The sequence below is a fragment of the Oncorhynchus keta genome, chromosome 13 (genome assembly GCF_023373465.1).
Source record: "Oncorhynchus keta strain PuntledgeMale-10-30-2019 chromosome 13, Oket_V2, whole genome shotgun sequence".
NCBI classification, from domain to species: domain Eukaryota; kingdom Metazoa; phylum Chordata; class Actinopteri; order Salmoniformes; family Salmonidae; genus Oncorhynchus; species Oncorhynchus keta.
In genome coordinates, this window is record NC_068433.1 from 8491360 (window position 1) to 8511746 (window position 20387).

At 41.8% G+C, this 20387-nt stretch overlaps 1 protein-coding gene across 8 annotated transcripts in view; it reads left to right on the forward strand.

The window, feature by feature from the left end:
• Positions 1–17957, forward strand: part of arap2 (ArfGAP with RhoGAP domain, ankyrin repeat and PH domain 2) — a 272636-nt gene extending 254679 nt beyond the window's left edge. The window contains exons 29-34 of one of the 8 annotated variants that reach the window (XR_008062416.1): positions 5524–5606; positions 10340–10375; positions 10673–10736; positions 13772–13909; positions 15512–16343; positions 16559–17957. Coding sequence is in view for 1 of the 8 variants with exons in the window: in XM_052459291.1 (XP_052315251.1) it covers positions 5524–5606; positions 10340–10375; positions 10673–10736; positions 13772–13909; positions 15512–15868 (678 nt within the window). In the remaining 7 variants the exon portion in view is untranslated. Of the gene's footprint in view, positions 1–5523; positions 5607–10339; positions 10376–10672; positions 10737–13771; positions 13910–15511 lie in introns of all 8 variants that reach the window. The other 7 variants (XR_008062417.1, XR_008062418.1, XR_008062419.1 and 4 more) reach the window with 7 other exon arrangements.
• The last annotated feature ends 2430 nt before the right edge of the window (positions 17958–20387 follow it).

Below are 20387 nucleotides of genomic sequence, written 5' to 3' on the forward strand. Positions count from 1 at the left end.
TGTGTGTGTGTGTTGTATTTGCCTGTGCATTTTCATTTGTTTATTAATTAAATACTGTTTACAGCTCGCACAAAATGAGGCACTTTTCTGCTTTCAATTGTTCTCCTCATTCGCCAAAAGGAAAGCCCCCATTTACCTTTTAATTTTGATATTAAAGAAACTGGAAACTATCTCCATCCTACATACACACACACACACACACAGAACACACACACACACACACACACACACACAGAATTCCCACCCCCACACATAGACACACACACACACACACTTCCCACCCCCACACACAGACACACACACACTTCCCACCCCACACCCCACACACAGACACACACTTCCCACCCCCACACATAGACACACACACACACACACACACACTTCCCACCCCCACACATAGACACACACACACACACACACACACACACTTCCCACCCCCACACATAGACACACACACACACTTCCCACCCCCACACATAGACACACACACACACACACACTTCCCACCCCCACACATAGACACACACACACACACACACACTTCCCACCCCCACACATAGACACACACACACACACTTCCCACCCCCACACACAGACAGACACACACACACACACACTTCCCACCCCCACACATAGACACACACACAGACACACACACTTCCCACCCCCACACATAGACACACACACAGACACACACACTTCCCACCCCCACACATAGACACACACACACACACACACACTTCCCACCCCCCCCCACACACACTTCCCACCCCCACACACACACACACACACACTTCCCACCCCCACACATAGACACACACACACACACTTCCCACCCCCACACACACACACACACACACACACACTTCCCACCCCCACACATAGACACACACACACACACTCCCCACCCCCACACATAGACACACACACACACTTCCCACCCCCACACATAGACACACACACACACTTCCCACCCCCACACATAGACACACACACACACACACACTCACATCAGACAGAGAAGTGTTCCAGTATGTGAATCACCCCCCCCCCCCCAGCTGCCCGGCTTTATGTTAGAACCAGGACACAGGACTGTACATGATGTGTGTGTGCAGTGGCAACAAGCCTCCCCTGCGGCCCCTCTCTTAGCTCCAGATGTGGTTTGTAAAGGAGTGTGAAGACAAGTTAATAATGGATGGAGGTGGATGGAAGGAGAGATGAAAGGGGGGGGTGGGTGCTTTGAATGAAGGCTGTTCTTTCCTTAATTATTGTAATATCAGGCTGCGTTGCAATGTGGCTTATTACCACCCAAAGAAGATTTAAATTAGCAGTGTAGCGGAAATTTAATTGATATTCTGAGAGGCGTTTCTTTTTTTTTGTGTTTGTGTGTGTGTGTGTGTGTGTGTGTGCGGCGATAAGCAAATGTTAAGTGTTGGATAGGTTGGTGTCAGGCAGAAGAGTAATGTCTAAGGCAGGGAATTGCCAGGGACCTCACGATACGATAATACTTAGTAGCCGATACGATATGTATTGCTATTCGATACTGTGATTTTTTTTGCGCGTCGATGTTCATAAAAATATTGCTCACTATATAGTATATATGTATAGTATGTATAGTATGTATATATGTATAGTATGTATAGTATGTATGTCTGCTCCAGAGAGACGAGAGAAGATAACCGACCGCCTCGATTCGGTCTTAAGTAGCAACATTTTCTTTTTTTTTCTTTTTTTACATTGGATCTAATTAGAGACTCAGAGCTAGAAAATCACACAGCAGTTGAGGAACAATGAGCAAGTAATTCAGCTTTGAAAGTTGCTAAACTTGTAAACCCACTTTGAGAAAATGGCCCTTGAATCGTTTTGGTACACCTACTGGAGAGCTCTTCTTTGTCTACACCCATTCGGCATTGTTCACACCCTCTTATGCCTTAGCCCCACCCATCTCTTTAAGGACTTCACAAGTGAGGCAATGTAGTGAACACACGCTACATCAAATAAAATCTACTTTTATTTGTCACATGCATAGGATACAGAATGTGTAAATGGTACAGTGAAGAGGTTACATGCAACAGTAGCAATATCAAAAACAGAAAGTGTCCAGAAAAAAAGTATTTTATGAGTATTTTATCATTGTTACCCAACACACCTGGCTAAAATGATGGGTCATGTGAAAGAAATGCTATAACACCTCCCCAGCCACATCTAGCTAAGTGGATGGGTCATGTGAAAGAAATGCTATAACAACTCCCCAGCCACATCTAGCTAAGTGGATGGGTCACTATTGTTTAGACATGTTCACATGTTCATGAAATAATGAAATAATAATTGGCTGTAATCAATCCCATGACACACCTGGCTAACTTAATGGGTCATGTAATCATCTGGCAAAGTGGAGTCTTTGTTTAGACATGTAGCTAGCTAGTTAGCTAAACAATGAACTGGCATAATACCAACTCATACAACTACTAAATACAGTGCCTTGCAAAAGTATTCATCCCCTTGGTGTTTTTCCTTTTATGTTGCATTACAACCTGTAATTTAATTAAATTGATTTGTATTTGTATTTCATGAAATGGGCAAAACACAAAATAGTTCAAATGTGTGAAGTGAAATTTAAAAAATGACTAGTTTTAAAAAATTCTACAAATTTAAAAAATGAAAAGTGGTGAATTTATATGTGTTCACCCACTTTGCTATGAAACCCATAAATAAGATCTGGTGCAACCAATTACCTTCAGAAGTCACATAATTAGTTAGATTGCACACAGGTGGACTTTATTTAAGTGTCACATGATCTCAGCATATATACACCTGTTCTGAAAGGCCCCAGAGTCTGCAACACCACTAAGCAAGCGGCACCATGAAGAACAGATCAGGGTTGAGTTATTCAAAAATATCCAAAACTTTGAACATCCCAACACCATTAAATCCATTATAAAAAAATGGAAATCAAATAAAATTGATTTATAAAGCCCTTCTTACATCAACTGAAAGAATATGTCACCACAACAAACCTGCCAAGAGAGTGCCGCCCACCAAAACTCACTTACCAGGCTGGGAGCGCATTAATTAGAGAGGCAACAAAGAGACTAGAGAAACCCTGAAGGAGCTGCAAAGCTCCACAGCAGAGATTGGAGTATTTGTCCATAGGACCACTTTAAGCCGTACACTCCACAGAGCTGGGCTTTACAGAAGAGTGGCCAGACAAAAGCCATTGCTTATTAAAGAAAAAATAAGCAAACACGTTTGGTGTTCGCCAAAAGGCATGTGGGAGACTCCCAAAACATATGAAAGAATGTACTCTGGTCAGATGAGACTAAAATTTTGTTTTTTGGCAATTAAGGAAAATACTATGTCTGTCGCAAAGGCAACACCTCTCATCACCCCAAGAACAACTTCCCCACAGTGAAGCATGGTGGTGGAAACATCATGCTGTGGGGAAGTTTTTCAGCGGCAGGGACTGGGAAACTGGTCAGAATTGAAGGAATGATGGATGGTACTAAATACAGGGAAATTCTTTAGGGAAACCTGTTTCAGTCTTCCAGAGATTTGAGACTGGTGCGGAGGTTAATCTTCCAGCAGGACAATGACCCTAAGCATACTGCTAAAGCAACACTTGAGTGGTTTAAGAGGAACCATATCAAGGTCTTGGAATGGCCTAGTCAAAGCCCAGACCTCAATCCAATTGAGAATCTGTAGTATGACTTAAAGATTTCTGTACACCAGCAGAACCCATCCAACTTGAAGGAGCTGGAGCAGTTTTGCCTTGTTTTTTTTTTGTCTTATTTCTTGTTTGTTCCACAATAAAAAATATTTTGCATATTCAAAGTGGTAGACATGTTGTTTAAATGAAATGATACAAACCCCCCAAAAATCTATTTTAATTCCAGGTTGTAAGGCAACAAAATAGGAAAAATGCCAAGGGAGGTGAATACTTTTGCAAGCCACTATACAAACATTGTCATAGCTGTAGTATGAATCTGCAGGTAGCTAAAGCTAACAAACTAGGTTCAATGTTAGCTATCTAACATTAGGCTATAACTAGCAATGCAAATTAATTTCAGATTCTAATAATATTAATACAAAGATCATACATGCAACTTTAGCTAGCCAACCAGCAAGCTAACATTTGTTCGCTAACTAGTGTTACGCTTTAACTTGCAATAAAAATAACTTCCCAACAAAATTCGAAAATAATATCTGAAAATTTAGCTCGACTCACATGCGTATACATGGGTGAATGCGTCACGACAGACTGGAACCGTTTAACTCTGGTTTGTTTGTAGCTACATCTCGTTTGGCCAGTATTCTGTCAAGTCACTCCGGTTCACATTGCCCATGGCGTGCGCAGAATGTAGCCCATCCCCTTTTCCAACTGATCTGTCGATAGTTTTTGTAGTTCTCGATGGCTAACGTCATATCTTTCAAAATCGGCACAGTAAAAAGGATTGTCAACGCATACTGAACAGCTCACATTATAGATAGAAGCATGCTACACGGTAGATCAATCCAAATTCATCTCCCGGTATGTCCAGCCCATCCATTATCTCAGCCAATCATGGCTAGCGGGAATGTTCCTGCTTTTTTCTATGGCTAAACCAACTAGCAACGTAATTGAACAATGTTAGTTGTATTTATGGATGTAATTCAAGTTTGTTATTAAGGAAAATTAAAGTTCACATGTTCCAGAAGGCATTTCTGTTCCAAAACACATTCTGATTAATAAACATGATTTTGTTCAAATCCTGTGAAGCATCTCCTGTGATGTAGTGATGTGCAGAGACACGCATTGAGAGAGAGAGACACAGAAAGAGAGAGACATACAGAGAGAAAGACACACACACAGAGAGAGAGACACACACACACACACACACACACACACACACACACACACACACACACACACACACACACACACACACACACACACACACACACACACACACACACACACACACACACACACACACACACACAGAGAGAGAGAGACACACACACAAAGAGACACACACAGAGAGAGAGACATTTATGGAGACACACACAGAGAGAGACACAAAGAGAGTCTAGTCTCCTGAAACGAGTCACAAATTCATTTTGATCAGTCGGAAATTAAATTGCCCAAAAACACGTTGGCTCACTATTTAAAAAGAAGTTGGAGAACAACCAATAGGATGAAAAATACAGGATGTTTGGTGCAGGTACAGCTGACTAGCGCAAGCTAGCGCAAGCTAACGATACTTACAATAGCAAAATTAAAATTAAAATTAAAATGGTTCATCTGTCTTTATTTATTTATATATCTACTATTGGAGTCAATTATCGCTACTATATCGTCCAAAAATATATATTTTGATTTTCCTCCATCCAATTATTCTCTGGTAGTGATTGTTTTTGGAAAGCGTGTTTCGACTGCCTGTCTTTTTGGGACCCCGACACTTTTGCAAAAAAAATGCTCTTGCTATTTGGATTGCTTGAAACGGCCTACTTCCCTTGTCTGACTTAACTTCCTGTTTGTCCAAGAGCACTAAGCCAGAGAGAGAGGTCCCACTGAAGTTCGTCAAGTGTTACCTAGGACTGAAGAAGAAGCTCAAACCACCCACCAGGTAAATATCACTGATACTTATCACATATACCTTATCAAAGTGTAAATGATATATCTGAGTGTTATTAAGATAGATTATCATTATTAATACCGGCCTTCTTTACTGTGTTATTTTGTCTCTCATGATGTGAGTTCCTCATCCCCGAAAATATGTAACGCCTTCTCTTGTTGTTCCGAGTGCCTCAACAGCTATTCAAACTACTCCTAACATCCTAACATCCTAACACCCTAACATCCTAACACCCTAACACCCTAACATCCTAACACCCTAACATCCTAACATCCTAACACCCTAACATCCTAACACCCTAACACCCTAACATCCTAACACCCTAACATCCTAACATCCTAACACCCTAACACCCTAACACCCTAACATCCTAACCTAACACCCTAACATCCTAACACCCTAACATCCTAACATCCTAACACCCTAACATCCTAACACCCTAACATCCTAACATCCTAACATCCTAACACCCTAACATCCTAACACCCTAACATCCTAACACCCTAACATCCTAACACCCTAACATCCTAACATCCTAACACCCTAACATCCTAACACCCTAACACCCTAACACTAACATCCTAACATCCTAACACCCTAACACCCTAACACCCTAACATCCTAACACCCTAACACCCTAACATCCTAACACCCTAACACCCTAACATCCTAACACCCTAACATCCTAACACCCTAACACCCTAACATCCTAACACCCTAACATCCTAACACCCTAACATCCAACACCCCTAACACCCTAACACCCCAACACCCTAACACCCTAACACCCTAACACCCTAACACCCTAACACCCTAACACCCTAACACCCTAACACCCTAACACCCTAACACCCTAACACCCTAACACCCTAACACCCTAACACCCTAACACCCTAACACCCTAACACCCTAACACCCTAACACCCTAACACCCTAACACCCTAACACCCTAACACCCTAACATCCTAACACCCTAACACCCTAACACCCTAACACCCTAACACCCTAACATCCTAACATCCTAACATCCTAACACCCTAACACTAACATCCTAACACTAACACCCTAAACACCCTAACACCCTAACACCCTAACATCCTAACACCCTAACACCCTAACACCCTAACACCCTAACATCCTAACACCCTAACACCCTAACTAACACCCTAACATCCTAACACCCTAACACCCTAACACCCTAACATCCTAACATCCTAACACCCTAACACCCTAACACCCTAACACCCTAACATCCTAACACCCTAACACCCTAACATCCTAACACCCTAACACCCTAACACCCTAACACCCTAACACCCTAACATCCTAACACCCTAACACCCTAACACCCTAACACCCTAACACCCTAACACCCTAACACCCTAACACCCTAACCCTAACACCCTAACACCCTAACATCCTAACATCCTAACACCCTAACACCCTAACACCCTAACACCCTAACATCCTAACATCCTAACACCCTAACACCCTAACATCCTAACATCCTAACACCCTAACATCCTAACACCCTAACACCCTAACATCCTAACACCCTAACACCCTAACACCCTAACATCCTAGCACCCTAACATCCTAACATCCTAAATATGTAACGCCTTCTCTTTTTGTTCCGAGTGCCTCAACATCAAAGCTATTCAAACCACTCCTAACAATAACAACATTGAATAAATGTACACTGGACAAACATATAAACGCAACATGTAAAGTGTTGGTGTGATGTTTCATGAGCTGAAATAAGAAATCCCAGTGTCACGCCTTGGTCATTGTATTTTGTGTTTTCGTTATATATTTGGTCAGGCCAGGGTGTGACATGGGTTTATGTTATTGTATTTTCGTATTGGGGTTTGTAGTATTTGGGATCGCGGATGATTAGGGGTGTTGTATAGGCTTGGCTGCCTGAGGCGGTTCTCAATCAGAGTCAGGTGATTCTCGTTGTCTCTGATTGGGAACCGTATTTAGGTAGCCTGAGTTTCGCTTTGTATTTCGTGGGTGATTGTTCCTGTCTCTGTGTAGTTTCACCAGATAGGCTGTAATAGGTTTCACGTTCCGTTTGTTGTTTTGTATATTGTATATGTATAAGTTATTTAATGTATCGCGATCTCTTCATTAAAGAACATGAGTAACAACCACGCTGCATTTCGGTCCGACTCTCTTTCGACAAACGAAGAACGACGTTACACCCAGAAAAGTTCCATACTCACAAAAAGCTTATTTCTCTGAAATGTGTTGCTCAAATTTCTTTATATCCCTGTTAGTGAGCATTTATTCTTTGCCAAGATAATCCATCCACCTGACAGGTGTGGCATATCAAGAAGCTGATTAAAAAGCCTGATCATTACACAGTACCAATTTTTGGCCAGCTTCCTCCGAACGGAGAAATATTGCTGCCACTTTATTTTATTTTCCTAATCTTGTAATATTGTAATTTATAACTCATGTCAAGCCAGCTGCATTTTTGTGGGCATAAGAAGGAGAAGAAGGCACAAGCCAACCCAATGTTTCATGTTACCCAATTAAAAAGCCAACCCAATGTTTCATGTTACCCAATTAACATTTCTGAAAATTTTTGGGAGGAATGGAGGGAGTCAAAGAGAGACTGGGAGGAATGGAGGGAGTCAGAGAGACTGGGAGGAATGGAGGGAGACAGAGAGACTGGGAGGAATGGAGGGAGTCAGAGAGACTGGGAGGAATGGAGGGAGTCAGAGAGACAGAGAGAGAGAGAGAGACTGGGAGGAATGGAGGTTGTCAGAGAGACTGGGAGGAAGGGAGGGAGTCAGAGAGACTGGGAGGAATGGAGGGAGTCAGAGAGACAGAGAGAGACTGGGAGGAATGGAGGGAGTCAGAGAGACAGAGAGAGAGAGAGAGAGAGACTGGGAGGAATGGAGGGATTCAGAGAGACTGGGAGGAATGGAGGGAGTCAAAGAGAGAGAGTCTGGGAGGAATGGAGGGAGTCAGAGAGAGACTGGGAGGAATGGAGGGAGTCAGAGAGACTGGGAGGAATGGAGGTAGTCAAAGAGAGAGAAAGAGAGAGAGTCCGGGAAGAATGGAGGGAGTCAGAGAGACTGGGAGGCATGGATGGAGCAAAGAGGGACTGGGAGGAATGGAGGGAGTCAAAGAGAGAGAAAGAGAGAGAGGCTGGGAGGAATGGAGGGAGTCAGAGAGGCTGGGAGGAATGGAGGGAGTCAGAGAGACTGAGAAGAATGGAGGGAGTCAAAGAGAGACTGGGAGGAATGGAGGGAGTCAGAGAGACAGAGAGAGAGAGAGAGACTGGGAGGAATGGAGGGAGTCAGAGAGACTGGGAGGAATGGAGGGAGACAGAGAGAGAAAGAGAGACTGGGAGGAATGGAGTCAAAGAGAGAAAGAGAGAGAGAAGCTGGGAGGAATGGAGGGAGTTAAAGAGAGAGAAAGAGAGCGAGGCTCGGAGGAATGGAGGAAGTCAGAGAGACAGAGATAGAGAGAGACTGGGAGGAATGGAGAGAGTCAAATAGAGACTGGGAGGAATGGAGGGAGTCAGAGAGATTGGGAGGAATGGAGGGAGTCAGAGAGACTGGGAGGGATGGAGGGAGTCAAAGAGACTGGGAGGAATGGAGGGAGTCAAAGAGAGAGAAAGAGAGAGAGACTTGGAGGAATGGAGGGAGTCAAAGAGAGAGAAAGAGAGAGAGATTTGGAGGAATGGAGGGAGTCAAAGAGAGAGAAAGAGAGAGAGACTTGGAGAATTGGAGGTAGTCAAAGAGAGAGAAAGAGAGAGAGAGACTGGGAGGATTGGTGTGAGTCAAAGAGAAAGAGAAGGAGGAATGGAGGGAGTTGAAGAGAGAGAGAGAGAGAGAGAGAGAGGCTGGGAGGAATAGAGAGAGTCGAAGAGACGGAAAGAGACTAAACCACATAATTAAGAACAGGCCGAACAGACAAAGGGCTTGGATGAGGTTGAATGGGCTGGGTTAGCTAGCAGGGAGTTTAGATAGGATACAGGCTTGGGGGAGGTTGAATGGGCTGGGTTAGCTAGCAGGGAGTTTAGATAGGATACAGGCTTGGGGGAGGTTGAATGGGATGGGTTAGCTAGCAGGGAGTTTAGATAGGATACAGGCTTGGAGGAGGTTGGATGGGTTAGCTATTAGGGAGTTTAGATAGGATACAGGCTTGGAGGAGGTTGGCTGGGTTAGCTAGCAGGGGGTTTAGATAGGATACAGGCTTGGAGGAGGTTGGATGGGTTAGCTAGCAGGGAGTTTAGATAGAATACAGGCTTGGAGGAGGTTGGATGGGTTAGCTAGCAGGGAGTTTAGATAGGATTCAGGCTTGGGGGAGGTTGAATGGGCTGGGTTAGCTAGCAGGGAGTTTAGATAGAATACAGGCTTTGTCTCCTCCTCATCTCCTTGTTTTTCTATCTGTTCTATCACTGAACTAACCGTGTAGCCACAGACCTTTGTGTGTGTGTGTGGGTACATCTTGACTCCTAGCATGAGGGCTAAACATAATAATGAACATTGTGTTTGTCTGTATTTGAAAGGATGATTATAAATATATTGATGGTAGTATACTTTTTCGCCTAAGATATTTTCTGATCATCCGAGTTCAGGGGTTTGCATCGTCTTGTTTCCTTTTGACTTGACGTGCGAGATGCGAAAACAACTTTTCATCAGAGTGTGGGTCACCAGTTTGCCGAAAAACGACGTTTAAACCATCTTCTCCCTTTCCTTTAATAGCTGGGGTTTCACCGTCTACACAGACAAACAGCAATGGTGAGTGCTTTTCACTGCTTTTCAATGTCAATAATTCAAAACCTTCACCCTCCTCTTCTGTCGTTTTCATCAAAGTTTGACAGAACAAAAATAAGAGATTGAAGACCGTATGATTTCTCCACCAGATTTGATTAATCAGATGTTTTTCACTGTTAAGAATGAGGCCATTATTTTCCCTCTTCAACCACAGATCCAGGATCAGATCCTAACCTCATATGCATATCCTTTACCATTAGGCAGTATAGTAAAAATCTGACCCTAGGTAATTTATATCTACTATTGTTTTCTGATCCACAGGCATTTCTGCTGCGATGGGAAGGAGTCTCAAATAGACTGGGTGACAGACATCATCACGATGAAGGTATATTCAGGGTTCTGGAATCTTCTCTGGAAATAAACGTTGTGTTCAACATGGTCGATGTTTGACTATGTTCTATCGATTACATAGCATTGACCAATCAGCTTGTTGATATGGTGTAAGGAGAACACGTCTGACATAGAACGATCACTCCTGATGCACGTACTACTGTAAGAGTTTGATCCACGGATGTTGTTTCAATGTACGGTCTCTTTCCACCACGTGTATGAAAACGTAATAATCCTTGAACGAAAGACAATGATACATATTGAGAATGGTTTGTTGGTCCTCTCCTTTCGCCATCGCTCATTCCCGTGAAAAAAAATTGGTTGATTAACACTCAGGAAAAACTGCATCTTTAAACCAGCGAGATACGATAAATCATATTTACACTCCCATATCATTGTTCATCATTTTCCATTGTAACCCCCCCCCAAAAAAATGTGGACTAACACGAAATACAATACATAAATAAGGGGAAGTGCTGTGAAGTTTTCGAGGTCACTCAGCGATAACATAAATCACATTATGTGCAACATTCTCAGCCGCTGGAATAAGGTCAGGGAGATTGTAGCCATCACATTGGTGAGCAGAACACTACAGTACCTACATCTACAGCAGATATAGCTAAGTGTTGTTTGTGTCAGTGGCTGACAGCACACAGCCGCCATAAATAATGCAAAGAGGAGAGAAGCTACAGATGTTGCAGATGAGCGAGAGAACATCACTCTCCTTTTTCTCGTTCAATTGTTGTTGTTGTTGTTGTTTTCTCTTTCTCTCTCTCTCTCTCTCTCTCTCTCTCTCTCTCTCTCTCTCTCTCTCTCTCTCTCTCTCTCTCTCTTTTCTCTCTCTCTCTCTCTCTCTCTCTCTCTCTCTCTCTCTCTCTCTCTCTCTCTCTCTCTCTCTTTCTCTCTCTCTCTCTCTCTTTCTCTCTCTCTCTCTCTCTTTCTCTCTCTCTCTCTCTCTCTCTCTCTCTCTCTCTCTCTCTCTCTCTCTCTCTCTCTCTCTCTCTCTCTCTCTCTCTCTCTCTCTCTCTCTCTCTTTCTCTCTCTCTCTTTCTCTCTCTCTCTCTCTCTCTCTCTCTCTCTCTCTCTCTCTCTCTCTCTCTCTCTCTCTCTCTCTTTCTTTCTCTCTCTTTCTCTCTCTTTCTCTCTCTCTCTCTCTCTCTCTCTCTCTCTCTCTCTCTCTCTCTCTCTCTCTCACTCTCTCTCACTCTCTTTCTCTCTCTCTCTCTCTCTCTCTCTCTCTCTCTCTCTCTCTCTCTCTCTCTCTCTCTCTCTCTCTCTCTCTCTCTCTCTCTCTCTCTCGCTGTCTCTCTCTCTCTCTCTCTCTTTCTCTCTCTCTCTCTTTCTCTCTTTCTCTCTCTCTCTCTTCTTCAGGGAGTGTTCGGGAGTGTTATTTTCAGTCTCATTTTAGTTTTTTTTCATTAAAAGACAAAAACGAAAGCGAGACTATTTTGTTATTACTATGAGAAAATATCGCTTTTTAAATGTCGCAAATTCATCAGCACTCATCCTTACTATTCCGAAAAGTGCATCAGTGCATCTCATAAATAAACAAAGATAAATCTTAGTTTTCCATTGCCCTATTTGTGCGTTGTCGTCTCGTTGCCGACTCTACAACCATCAACTTTGCTTGTTGTTTGTCACAGGTACTTCATGTAAGACCTAGTCTTTAGCGATTTACTTTAGGTCTGTCAGTAAAAGACAGACCTAAAGTGGAAGGCCATATTTTTGACTAGAGTGTTTGCTAGAGCGTGAGCAACAGTGACTTTTCCCTACTCTCAGCTCTCAGAGTCAGTCCCTAAACAACTAAATCTATAGCAGGGTATAGCAGGCTAAAAGTAGTAGACTCCTCTCAAAGCTTCTAAGTCTAGGGAGTGGCATCTTCCACAGGACTTGTGAGAAGGATAGAAAGAGAGAATGAGAGAGAGAGAGAGAAACAGAGAGAGAGAGAGAGAAACAGAGAGAGAGAGAGAGAGAGAGAGAGAGAGAGACAGAGAGAGAGAGAGAGAGACAGCGAGAGAGAGAGGAGAGAGAGAGAGAGAGACAGCGAGAGAGAGACAGCGAGAGAGAGACATAGAGAGAGAGAGAGAGAGAGAGAGAGAGAGAGAGAGAGAGAGAGAGAGAGAGAGAGAGACAGCGAGAGAGGGAGGGAGAGAGACAGCGAGAGAGGGAGGGAGAGAGACAGCGAGAGAGGGAGGGAGAGAGACAGCGAGAGAGAGAGAGAGAGAGACAGCGAGAGAGACAGCGAGAGAGAGAGAGAGACAGCGAAAGAGAGAGAGACATCGAGAGAGAGAGAGAGAGAGAGAGACATCGAGAGAGACATCGAGAGAGACAGCGAGAGAGACATCGAGAGAGACAGAGAGAGAGAGAGAATACTTATTCTCACTTTCTTTCCTCTTACCTTTTAGCAGGCTTTTGACTTTCGGAAAGTGTTTCCATAGCAACTGGCAAAAGGAAGTCGAGTTTCTTTTTGTTTTGGAGAGTGGTGGAGAGATACAAAAGGTCCATGCACACTTTCCAGCACAAATTAAATGAGGAGATGAAAAGAATTCAAGGGGATCTCAGGTCAACCTGTGACCAGGAAGTGGACAACTCATTAAAGTTCAGTACGAGCAAGCGCGGTCAGGATTTTTTGTCAGGAACACCGGGTCATCACCCTGCGACTCTCAACTCTCTCCACCCTAACTGGTGGCTCAGGTTCGCTGCCTTTAAAAAACATACTCAGAGAAAGTTCCAGAGAGACAACGGCAGCAACACTACATGATATTGTTTATAAAGCCAACATTCTCCATAGGTATTGAAGATCATGGACAATTGTTAAATTGTTAGGTGTAGTCATTTTTGTTAAAATCATAAACTGTTGCGCTTTCTCCAACGTCTCCAAGTGGACTCATACTGAACAAAGAATGACCATGAATTTGTATTGTCAGAATAATGTCATAGTTTCAAAAATGGTTGCAGAAACCACGTATAAGAAGTGTATCACTATAGACATAGAACAGTGTATTGACTAATGAGTGTCTGTGTCGTCAGCATGGAGGAGACCTCTGGTCAAAGAGCAGAGATCACAGCAAACCTGCAGTTCATAAAAGCATGTCAGCAGCCCAGCAGAGTTCACAGAACAGAACACAGAACAGAACACAGAACACAGAACACAAAACCAGCAAAAACGTAAGTCTCCATATCCTCTCTCCACCATGAATTCAGTCCTACGCATAATTTAGTCAGGAAGTGAATCAAGCCAATACACTTGACTTCGTTGTTGATCACCCATCCTTTAGCTCTAATAATAGTGTGGAAGCTGAACTCTTACAGATAAGAGCTTATCATATCATGAGACAGTAGATTACTTTATTTATACAGTGCCTTCTGAAATTATTCAGACCCCTTGACTTTTTCCACATTTTGTTACGTTACAGCCTTATTCTAAAATGGATTATAGAAAAAAATATCCTCAGCAATCATAATAGACATAATACACCGTAATGACATCACAATACCCCATAATGACATCACAATAACCCATAATGACAAAGCGAAAACAGGTTTTTGGATATTTTTTGCACATTTATTTGAAATAAAAAACAGAAATAGCTTATTTACATAAGTATTCAGACCCTTTGCGATGAGACTTGAAATTAAGCTCAGGTGCATCCTGTTTCCATTGATCATCCTCAAGAACACAGTGTCCTCCATCATTCTTAAATGGAAGAAGTTTGGAACCTCCAAGACTCTTCCTAGAGCTGGCCGCCCGTCCAAACTGAGTAATCAGGTGAGAAGGGCCTTGGTCAGGGAGGTGACCGTTAACCCGATAGTCACTCTGACAAAGCTCTAGAGTTCCTCTGTTGAGATGAGAGAAGCTTCCAGAAGGAAAACCATCCCTGTACTCCACCAATCATGCCTTTATGGTCGAGTGTCCAGACAGAAGCCACTCCTCAGTAAAAGACACATGACAGCCCGCTTGGAGTTTGCCAAAAGGCACCTAAAGGACTCTCAGACAATGATAAACAAGATTCTCTGGTCTGATGAAACCAAGATTGAACTCTTTGGCTTGAATGCCAAACGTCACTTCTGGAGGAAACCTGGCACCATCCCTACAGTGAAGCACAGTGGTGGCAGCATCATGCTGTGGGGATGTTTTTCAGCGGCAGGGGCTGGGAGACTAATTAGGATGGAGGCAAAGATGAATGGAGCAAAGTACAGAGAGATCCTTGATTAAAATCTGCTCCAAAGCCCTCAGGATCTCAGACTGGGACAAATGTTCACCTTCCAACAAGACAACCTAAGCACACAGCCAAGACAACGCAGCAATGGCTTCTGGATAAGTCTCTGAATGTCCTTGAGTGGCCCAGCCAGAGCCCGGACTTGAACCCGATCTAGCATCCCTGGAGAGACGTGAAAATAGCTCTGCAGCAACGCTCCCCATCCAACCTGACAGAGTTTGAGCGGATCTGTAGAGAAGAATGGGAGAAACTTGTAGCGTCATACCCAAGAAGACTCGAGGCTGTAATCACTGTCAAATGTGCTTCAAGTACTGAGTAAAGGGTCTGAATACTTACAGTATGTAAATGTAATATTTCAGTTGTATTACATTTTTTTTTTAAACCAGTTTTATCCTTTGTCATTATGGGGTAGATTGATGAGGGGGAAAATATATATAATAAATGTTATAATAATAAATAAATTATAACAATAATAAAAATCAAGGGGTCCGAAAACTTTCCGAAGGTATATTCAAGAAATGAACCCTTTCTCTACCTCTCCCTTCCGTAGCCGTCATACAGAACGCTGTCCCTAAACATCGGCACACCTCCCAGTGAAGATGAGAAAACAAGGGAAGATTGTGGCAGTCTTCAGCACAAAACAGCCATAGTGGCTAATTGCTTGAAGCAGAAGGACCGACTCCTGTCCCCCGGGACTGGTCAGAGAAATGTTTCAGCGGGAGTGATCCAGCCTCAGCGATGTCCCTCTCCACACCCAGAGCCCCAAGCCCCTCAGAGTGGCGTCAAGAACCCAAACAGGAGGCCCGTTCTGATGGGAGAGGGGGGTCTAATGCCCCCCAACCTCCTCAACGAACTTAACTCTGTGCTGAATAAGACTGGCCGTAGCGCCAAGGAGGAGAAGAGCTGATGGAGAGATAGAGAAGCCCAGAGAAAAGAAAAAGATGAAAATGTAAAGTGAGGCTGTGAAAAAGAATGTGCAAGAAAGAAAGGGAATGGAAGATGATTAGAATGAAAAACAGAGCGACATGGAGACAGAAATACTGAGCGAGACAGAAAGACTGTGGAGATAGAAAGACTGAGTGAGACAGAAAGACTGAGCGAGACAGAAAGACTAAATGAGACAGAAAGACTAAATTAGACAGAAAGACTGTGGAGACAGAAAGACTGAGTGAGACAGAAAGACTGAGCGAGACAGAAAGACTAAATGAGACAGAAAGACTAAATTAGACAGAAAGACTGTGGAGACAGAAAGACTGAGTGAGACAGAAAGACTGAGCGAGACAGAAAGACTAAATGAGACAGAAAGACTAAATTAGACAGAAAGACTGTGGAGACAGAAAGACTGAGTGAGACAGAAAGACTGAGTGAGACAGAAAGACTGAGTGAGACAGAAAGACTGAGCGAGACAGAAAGACTGTGGAGACAGAAAGACTGAGTGAGACAGAAAGACTAAATGAGACAGAAAGACTGACTGAGACAGAAAGACTGAGTGAGACAGAAAGACTGACTGAGACAGAAAGACTGACTGAGACAGAAAGACTAAATGAGACAGAAAAACTGTGGAGACAGAAAGACTAAGTGAGACAGAAAGACTGAGTGAGACAGAAAGACTGAGCGAGACAGAAAGACTGAGCGAGACAGAAAGACTAAATGAGACAGAAAGACTGAGCGAGACAGAAAGACTGTGGAGACAGAAAGACTGAGCGAGACAGAAAGACTGAGCAAGACAGAAAGACTGAGCAAGACAGAAAGACTGAGTGAGACAGAAAGACTGAGTGAGACAGAAAGACTGTGGAGACAGAAAGACTGTGGAGACAGAAAGACTGAGCGAGACAGAAAGACTGAGTGAGACAGAAAGACTGAGTGAGACAGAAAGACTGAGCGAGACAGAAAGACTGAGCGAGACAGAAAGACTGAGCGAGACAGAAAGACTAAATGAGACAGAAAGACTGAGCAAGAGTGAAAGAGAGACTAAGTGAGAAACTTAAAAAAAAAACGTGAATAAACAAGTTTTCATTCTCTTCAAGAGGGACACTTGGACCTGTTTTCCAGGAGGGAAATTAGAGTTTGGAGTGGAAAACAGGTCCAAGTGCTATTGATGGACATATCATGGGAAACTCCAGGCCGACCAACACACTAACAGTCATTTATAACAGTTCTCAAGACTGTCCAGATACATTTCTACACCGTTACCTATGCTATACCAAATGAATTATAGTATCAAATTCTATAACATTTTGGCTTTCGTTAAAATTCAATATTGATATGATATGATTAATATTGGTTGACAAGGAATATCTTCTCCAAAGGAATGTACTGTATCTATTCTGTTATTGCATAAAAAATGTTATTTCCTGGTGACATACTACATACTACATGCTACATACTACATGCTACATACTACATACTACATGCTACATACTACATACTACAGGCTACATGCTACATACCACATACTACATACTACATGCTACATGCTACATACTACATACTACATGCTACATGCTACATACTACATGCTACATACTACATGCTACATGCTACATACTACATGCTACATACTACATACTACATACTACATTTTTATATTGTACAGTTGTATAAGACACTGCACATTCTGTTCTTTGACTGTATTTACGTATAAAATACTGTACTGTATATTTTATGCATATTAGGAAATGGGGGACACTGTTAACCCATAGTATTCGATATGTACAGTATATTTAATTACGTAGTATTTCCTTCACAAACGACTTGATTTAAAAAAATATATATATATATATATGAATACCGATCAATTCTTATTCAAAGATCTGTTATATCGTTTGAGTGCCAGGGCATATGCTTTTCCCAAACGGGATTTGAACCCATTCAAAAAAAAAAAAAAAACGCCTCCAACTTCTTTTCCTGTCATTGTTTTATTCATAGACCTCATCAAAGGGTTCTTTTTTTTTATTGTAGTAAAATGTAAAAATAAACTCTGCATCTTTAAGTCATCCGCTCTCCTTATTTAATAATGTATTGAATTTATGCAAAAAAAAAAATGTTTATTGTAGACGATGTTTATGCATTGCAGACGATGTTTATGCATTGTAGACGATGTTTATGCATTGTAAAAAATGTTTATGCATTGTAGACGATGTTTATATGAAGCGATGTTTATGCATTCAACGATGTTTATGCATTGTAGACGATGTTTATGCATTGCAGACGATGTTTATGCATTGTAGACGATGTTTATGCATTCCAACGATGTTTCCTGTCATTGTAGACGATGTTTATTCATTGACCAGATCGATGTTTATGCATTGTAGACGATGTTTATGCATTGTAGACGATGTTTATGCATTGCAGACGATGTTTATGCATTGTAGACGATGTTTATGCATTGTAGACGATGTTTATGCATTGTAGACGATGTTTATGCATTGCAGACGATGTTTATGCATTGTAGACGATGTTTATGCATTGTAGACGATGTTTATGCATTGTAGACGATGTTTATGCATTGTAGACGATGTTTATGCATTGTAGACGATGTTTATGCATTGTAGACGATGTTTATGCATTGTAGACGATGTTTATGCATTGTAGACGATGTTTATGCATTGTAGACGATGTTTATGCATTTCCCCCCATAAAATGTTTATGCATTGTAGACTTTTGTTTATGCATTTATTATCATGTTTTCATTTTAATCATGTTTATGCATTGTACAACATGTTTATGCATAACATCGATGTTTATGCATTTTAATCATGTTTATGCTTTCCCAGACGATGTTTATGCATTGTAACGATGTTTATCAGTTCATTTTAATCATGTTTATGCATTTCCCCCCACGATGTTTATGCATTGCAGACGATGTTTATGCATTGTAACATCTTATTATCGATGTTTATGCATTGTATCGATGTTTACAACATAACTGATAACATGTTTATGCATTGTCATTTTATGCATTGCATCGATGTTTATGCACATAACTGATAATGTTTATGCATTCAGTTCATTTTTATGCATCTGTTCCCCCGATGTTTATAATTGATAACATGTTTATTATTCAGTTCATGTTTATCATGCATGTTTATGCATTGCACAACGATGTTTATAACATTTATTATCAGTTGTTTATGCATTCTCTTTTATGCATTGTAACATGTTTATTATTCAGTTCATGTTTATGCATGCATCGATGTTTATGCATTGTAGACGATGTTTATGCATTGTAACGATGTTTATGCATTTTAATCATGCATGTTTATGCATTGATAACATCTTTTATCATTGTTCATGTTTATGCATTGTATCGATTGTCCCCCAGGTTCTCCATAAAAATTCATCTCGACATTTTATTCTGATCCCCCCCATAAAGTAATGCCAATTGTCCTTTTGTTCAACATCTTATTATCAGTTCATTTTAATCATGCATCTCTCTTTCCCCCCCCCCACAACATAACTGATAACATCTTATTATCAGTTCATTTTAATCATGCATCTCTCTTTTCCCCCCCCCACAACATAACTGATAACATCTTATTATCAGTTCATTTTAATCATGCATCTCTCTTTCCCCCCCCCCACAACATAACTGATAACATCTTATTATCAGTTCATTTTAATCATGCATCTCTCTTTCCCCCCCCCCACAACATAACTGATAACATCTTATTATCAGTTCATTTTAATCATGCATCTCTCTTTTCCCCCCACAACATAACTGATAACATCTTATTATCAGTTCATTTTAATCATGCATCTCTCTTTCCCCCCCCCCACAACATAACTGATAACATCTTATTATCAGTTCATTTTAATCATGCATCTCTCTTCCCCCCCCCCACAACATAACTGATAACATCTTATTATCAGTTCATTTTAATCATGCTCTGACTGTGTGTTGATAGTCTGAAGATATCTCATTAATAACATGCCTTTTGTTCTCACAGTGTAAATACCTGTATTTGACTGGGTCTGTGACATTCATTTCATTTAAGATATTCATTTCATCATGTGGGCTGAAGTTATCACGCTATGACGGTATGTATGACGGTCATTTCATAACACTGGCTTCTCACTGGTTCTGTACAGCGTGATCGTTTTGTAAATGATTTCGTCCAAAAATCAAATCAAAGTTAATTGTAGTGTACAGAGTTCAGGGAAATGCTTACTTGCAAGCACTCCTCTCAAATACACTAGCTGTCTTTGTTATATTCGCAGTTTGTTTTGATTGCAAACCACTTGTATTACACTAAAGCCTCTTTAGCTATCTGTTGTCAATTGTTCCAACCTTGTGGCCTCCTCTATACTCCCAGTACAGCCAGATGTCATTGTTTCAACTCAACAGCACTGAAGTGGAGCTCGGCGATTAGAGACGATTAGCTCCTGGGACTTTGTGACTGTGTCTGTCACCTGCCTCTGTGCAC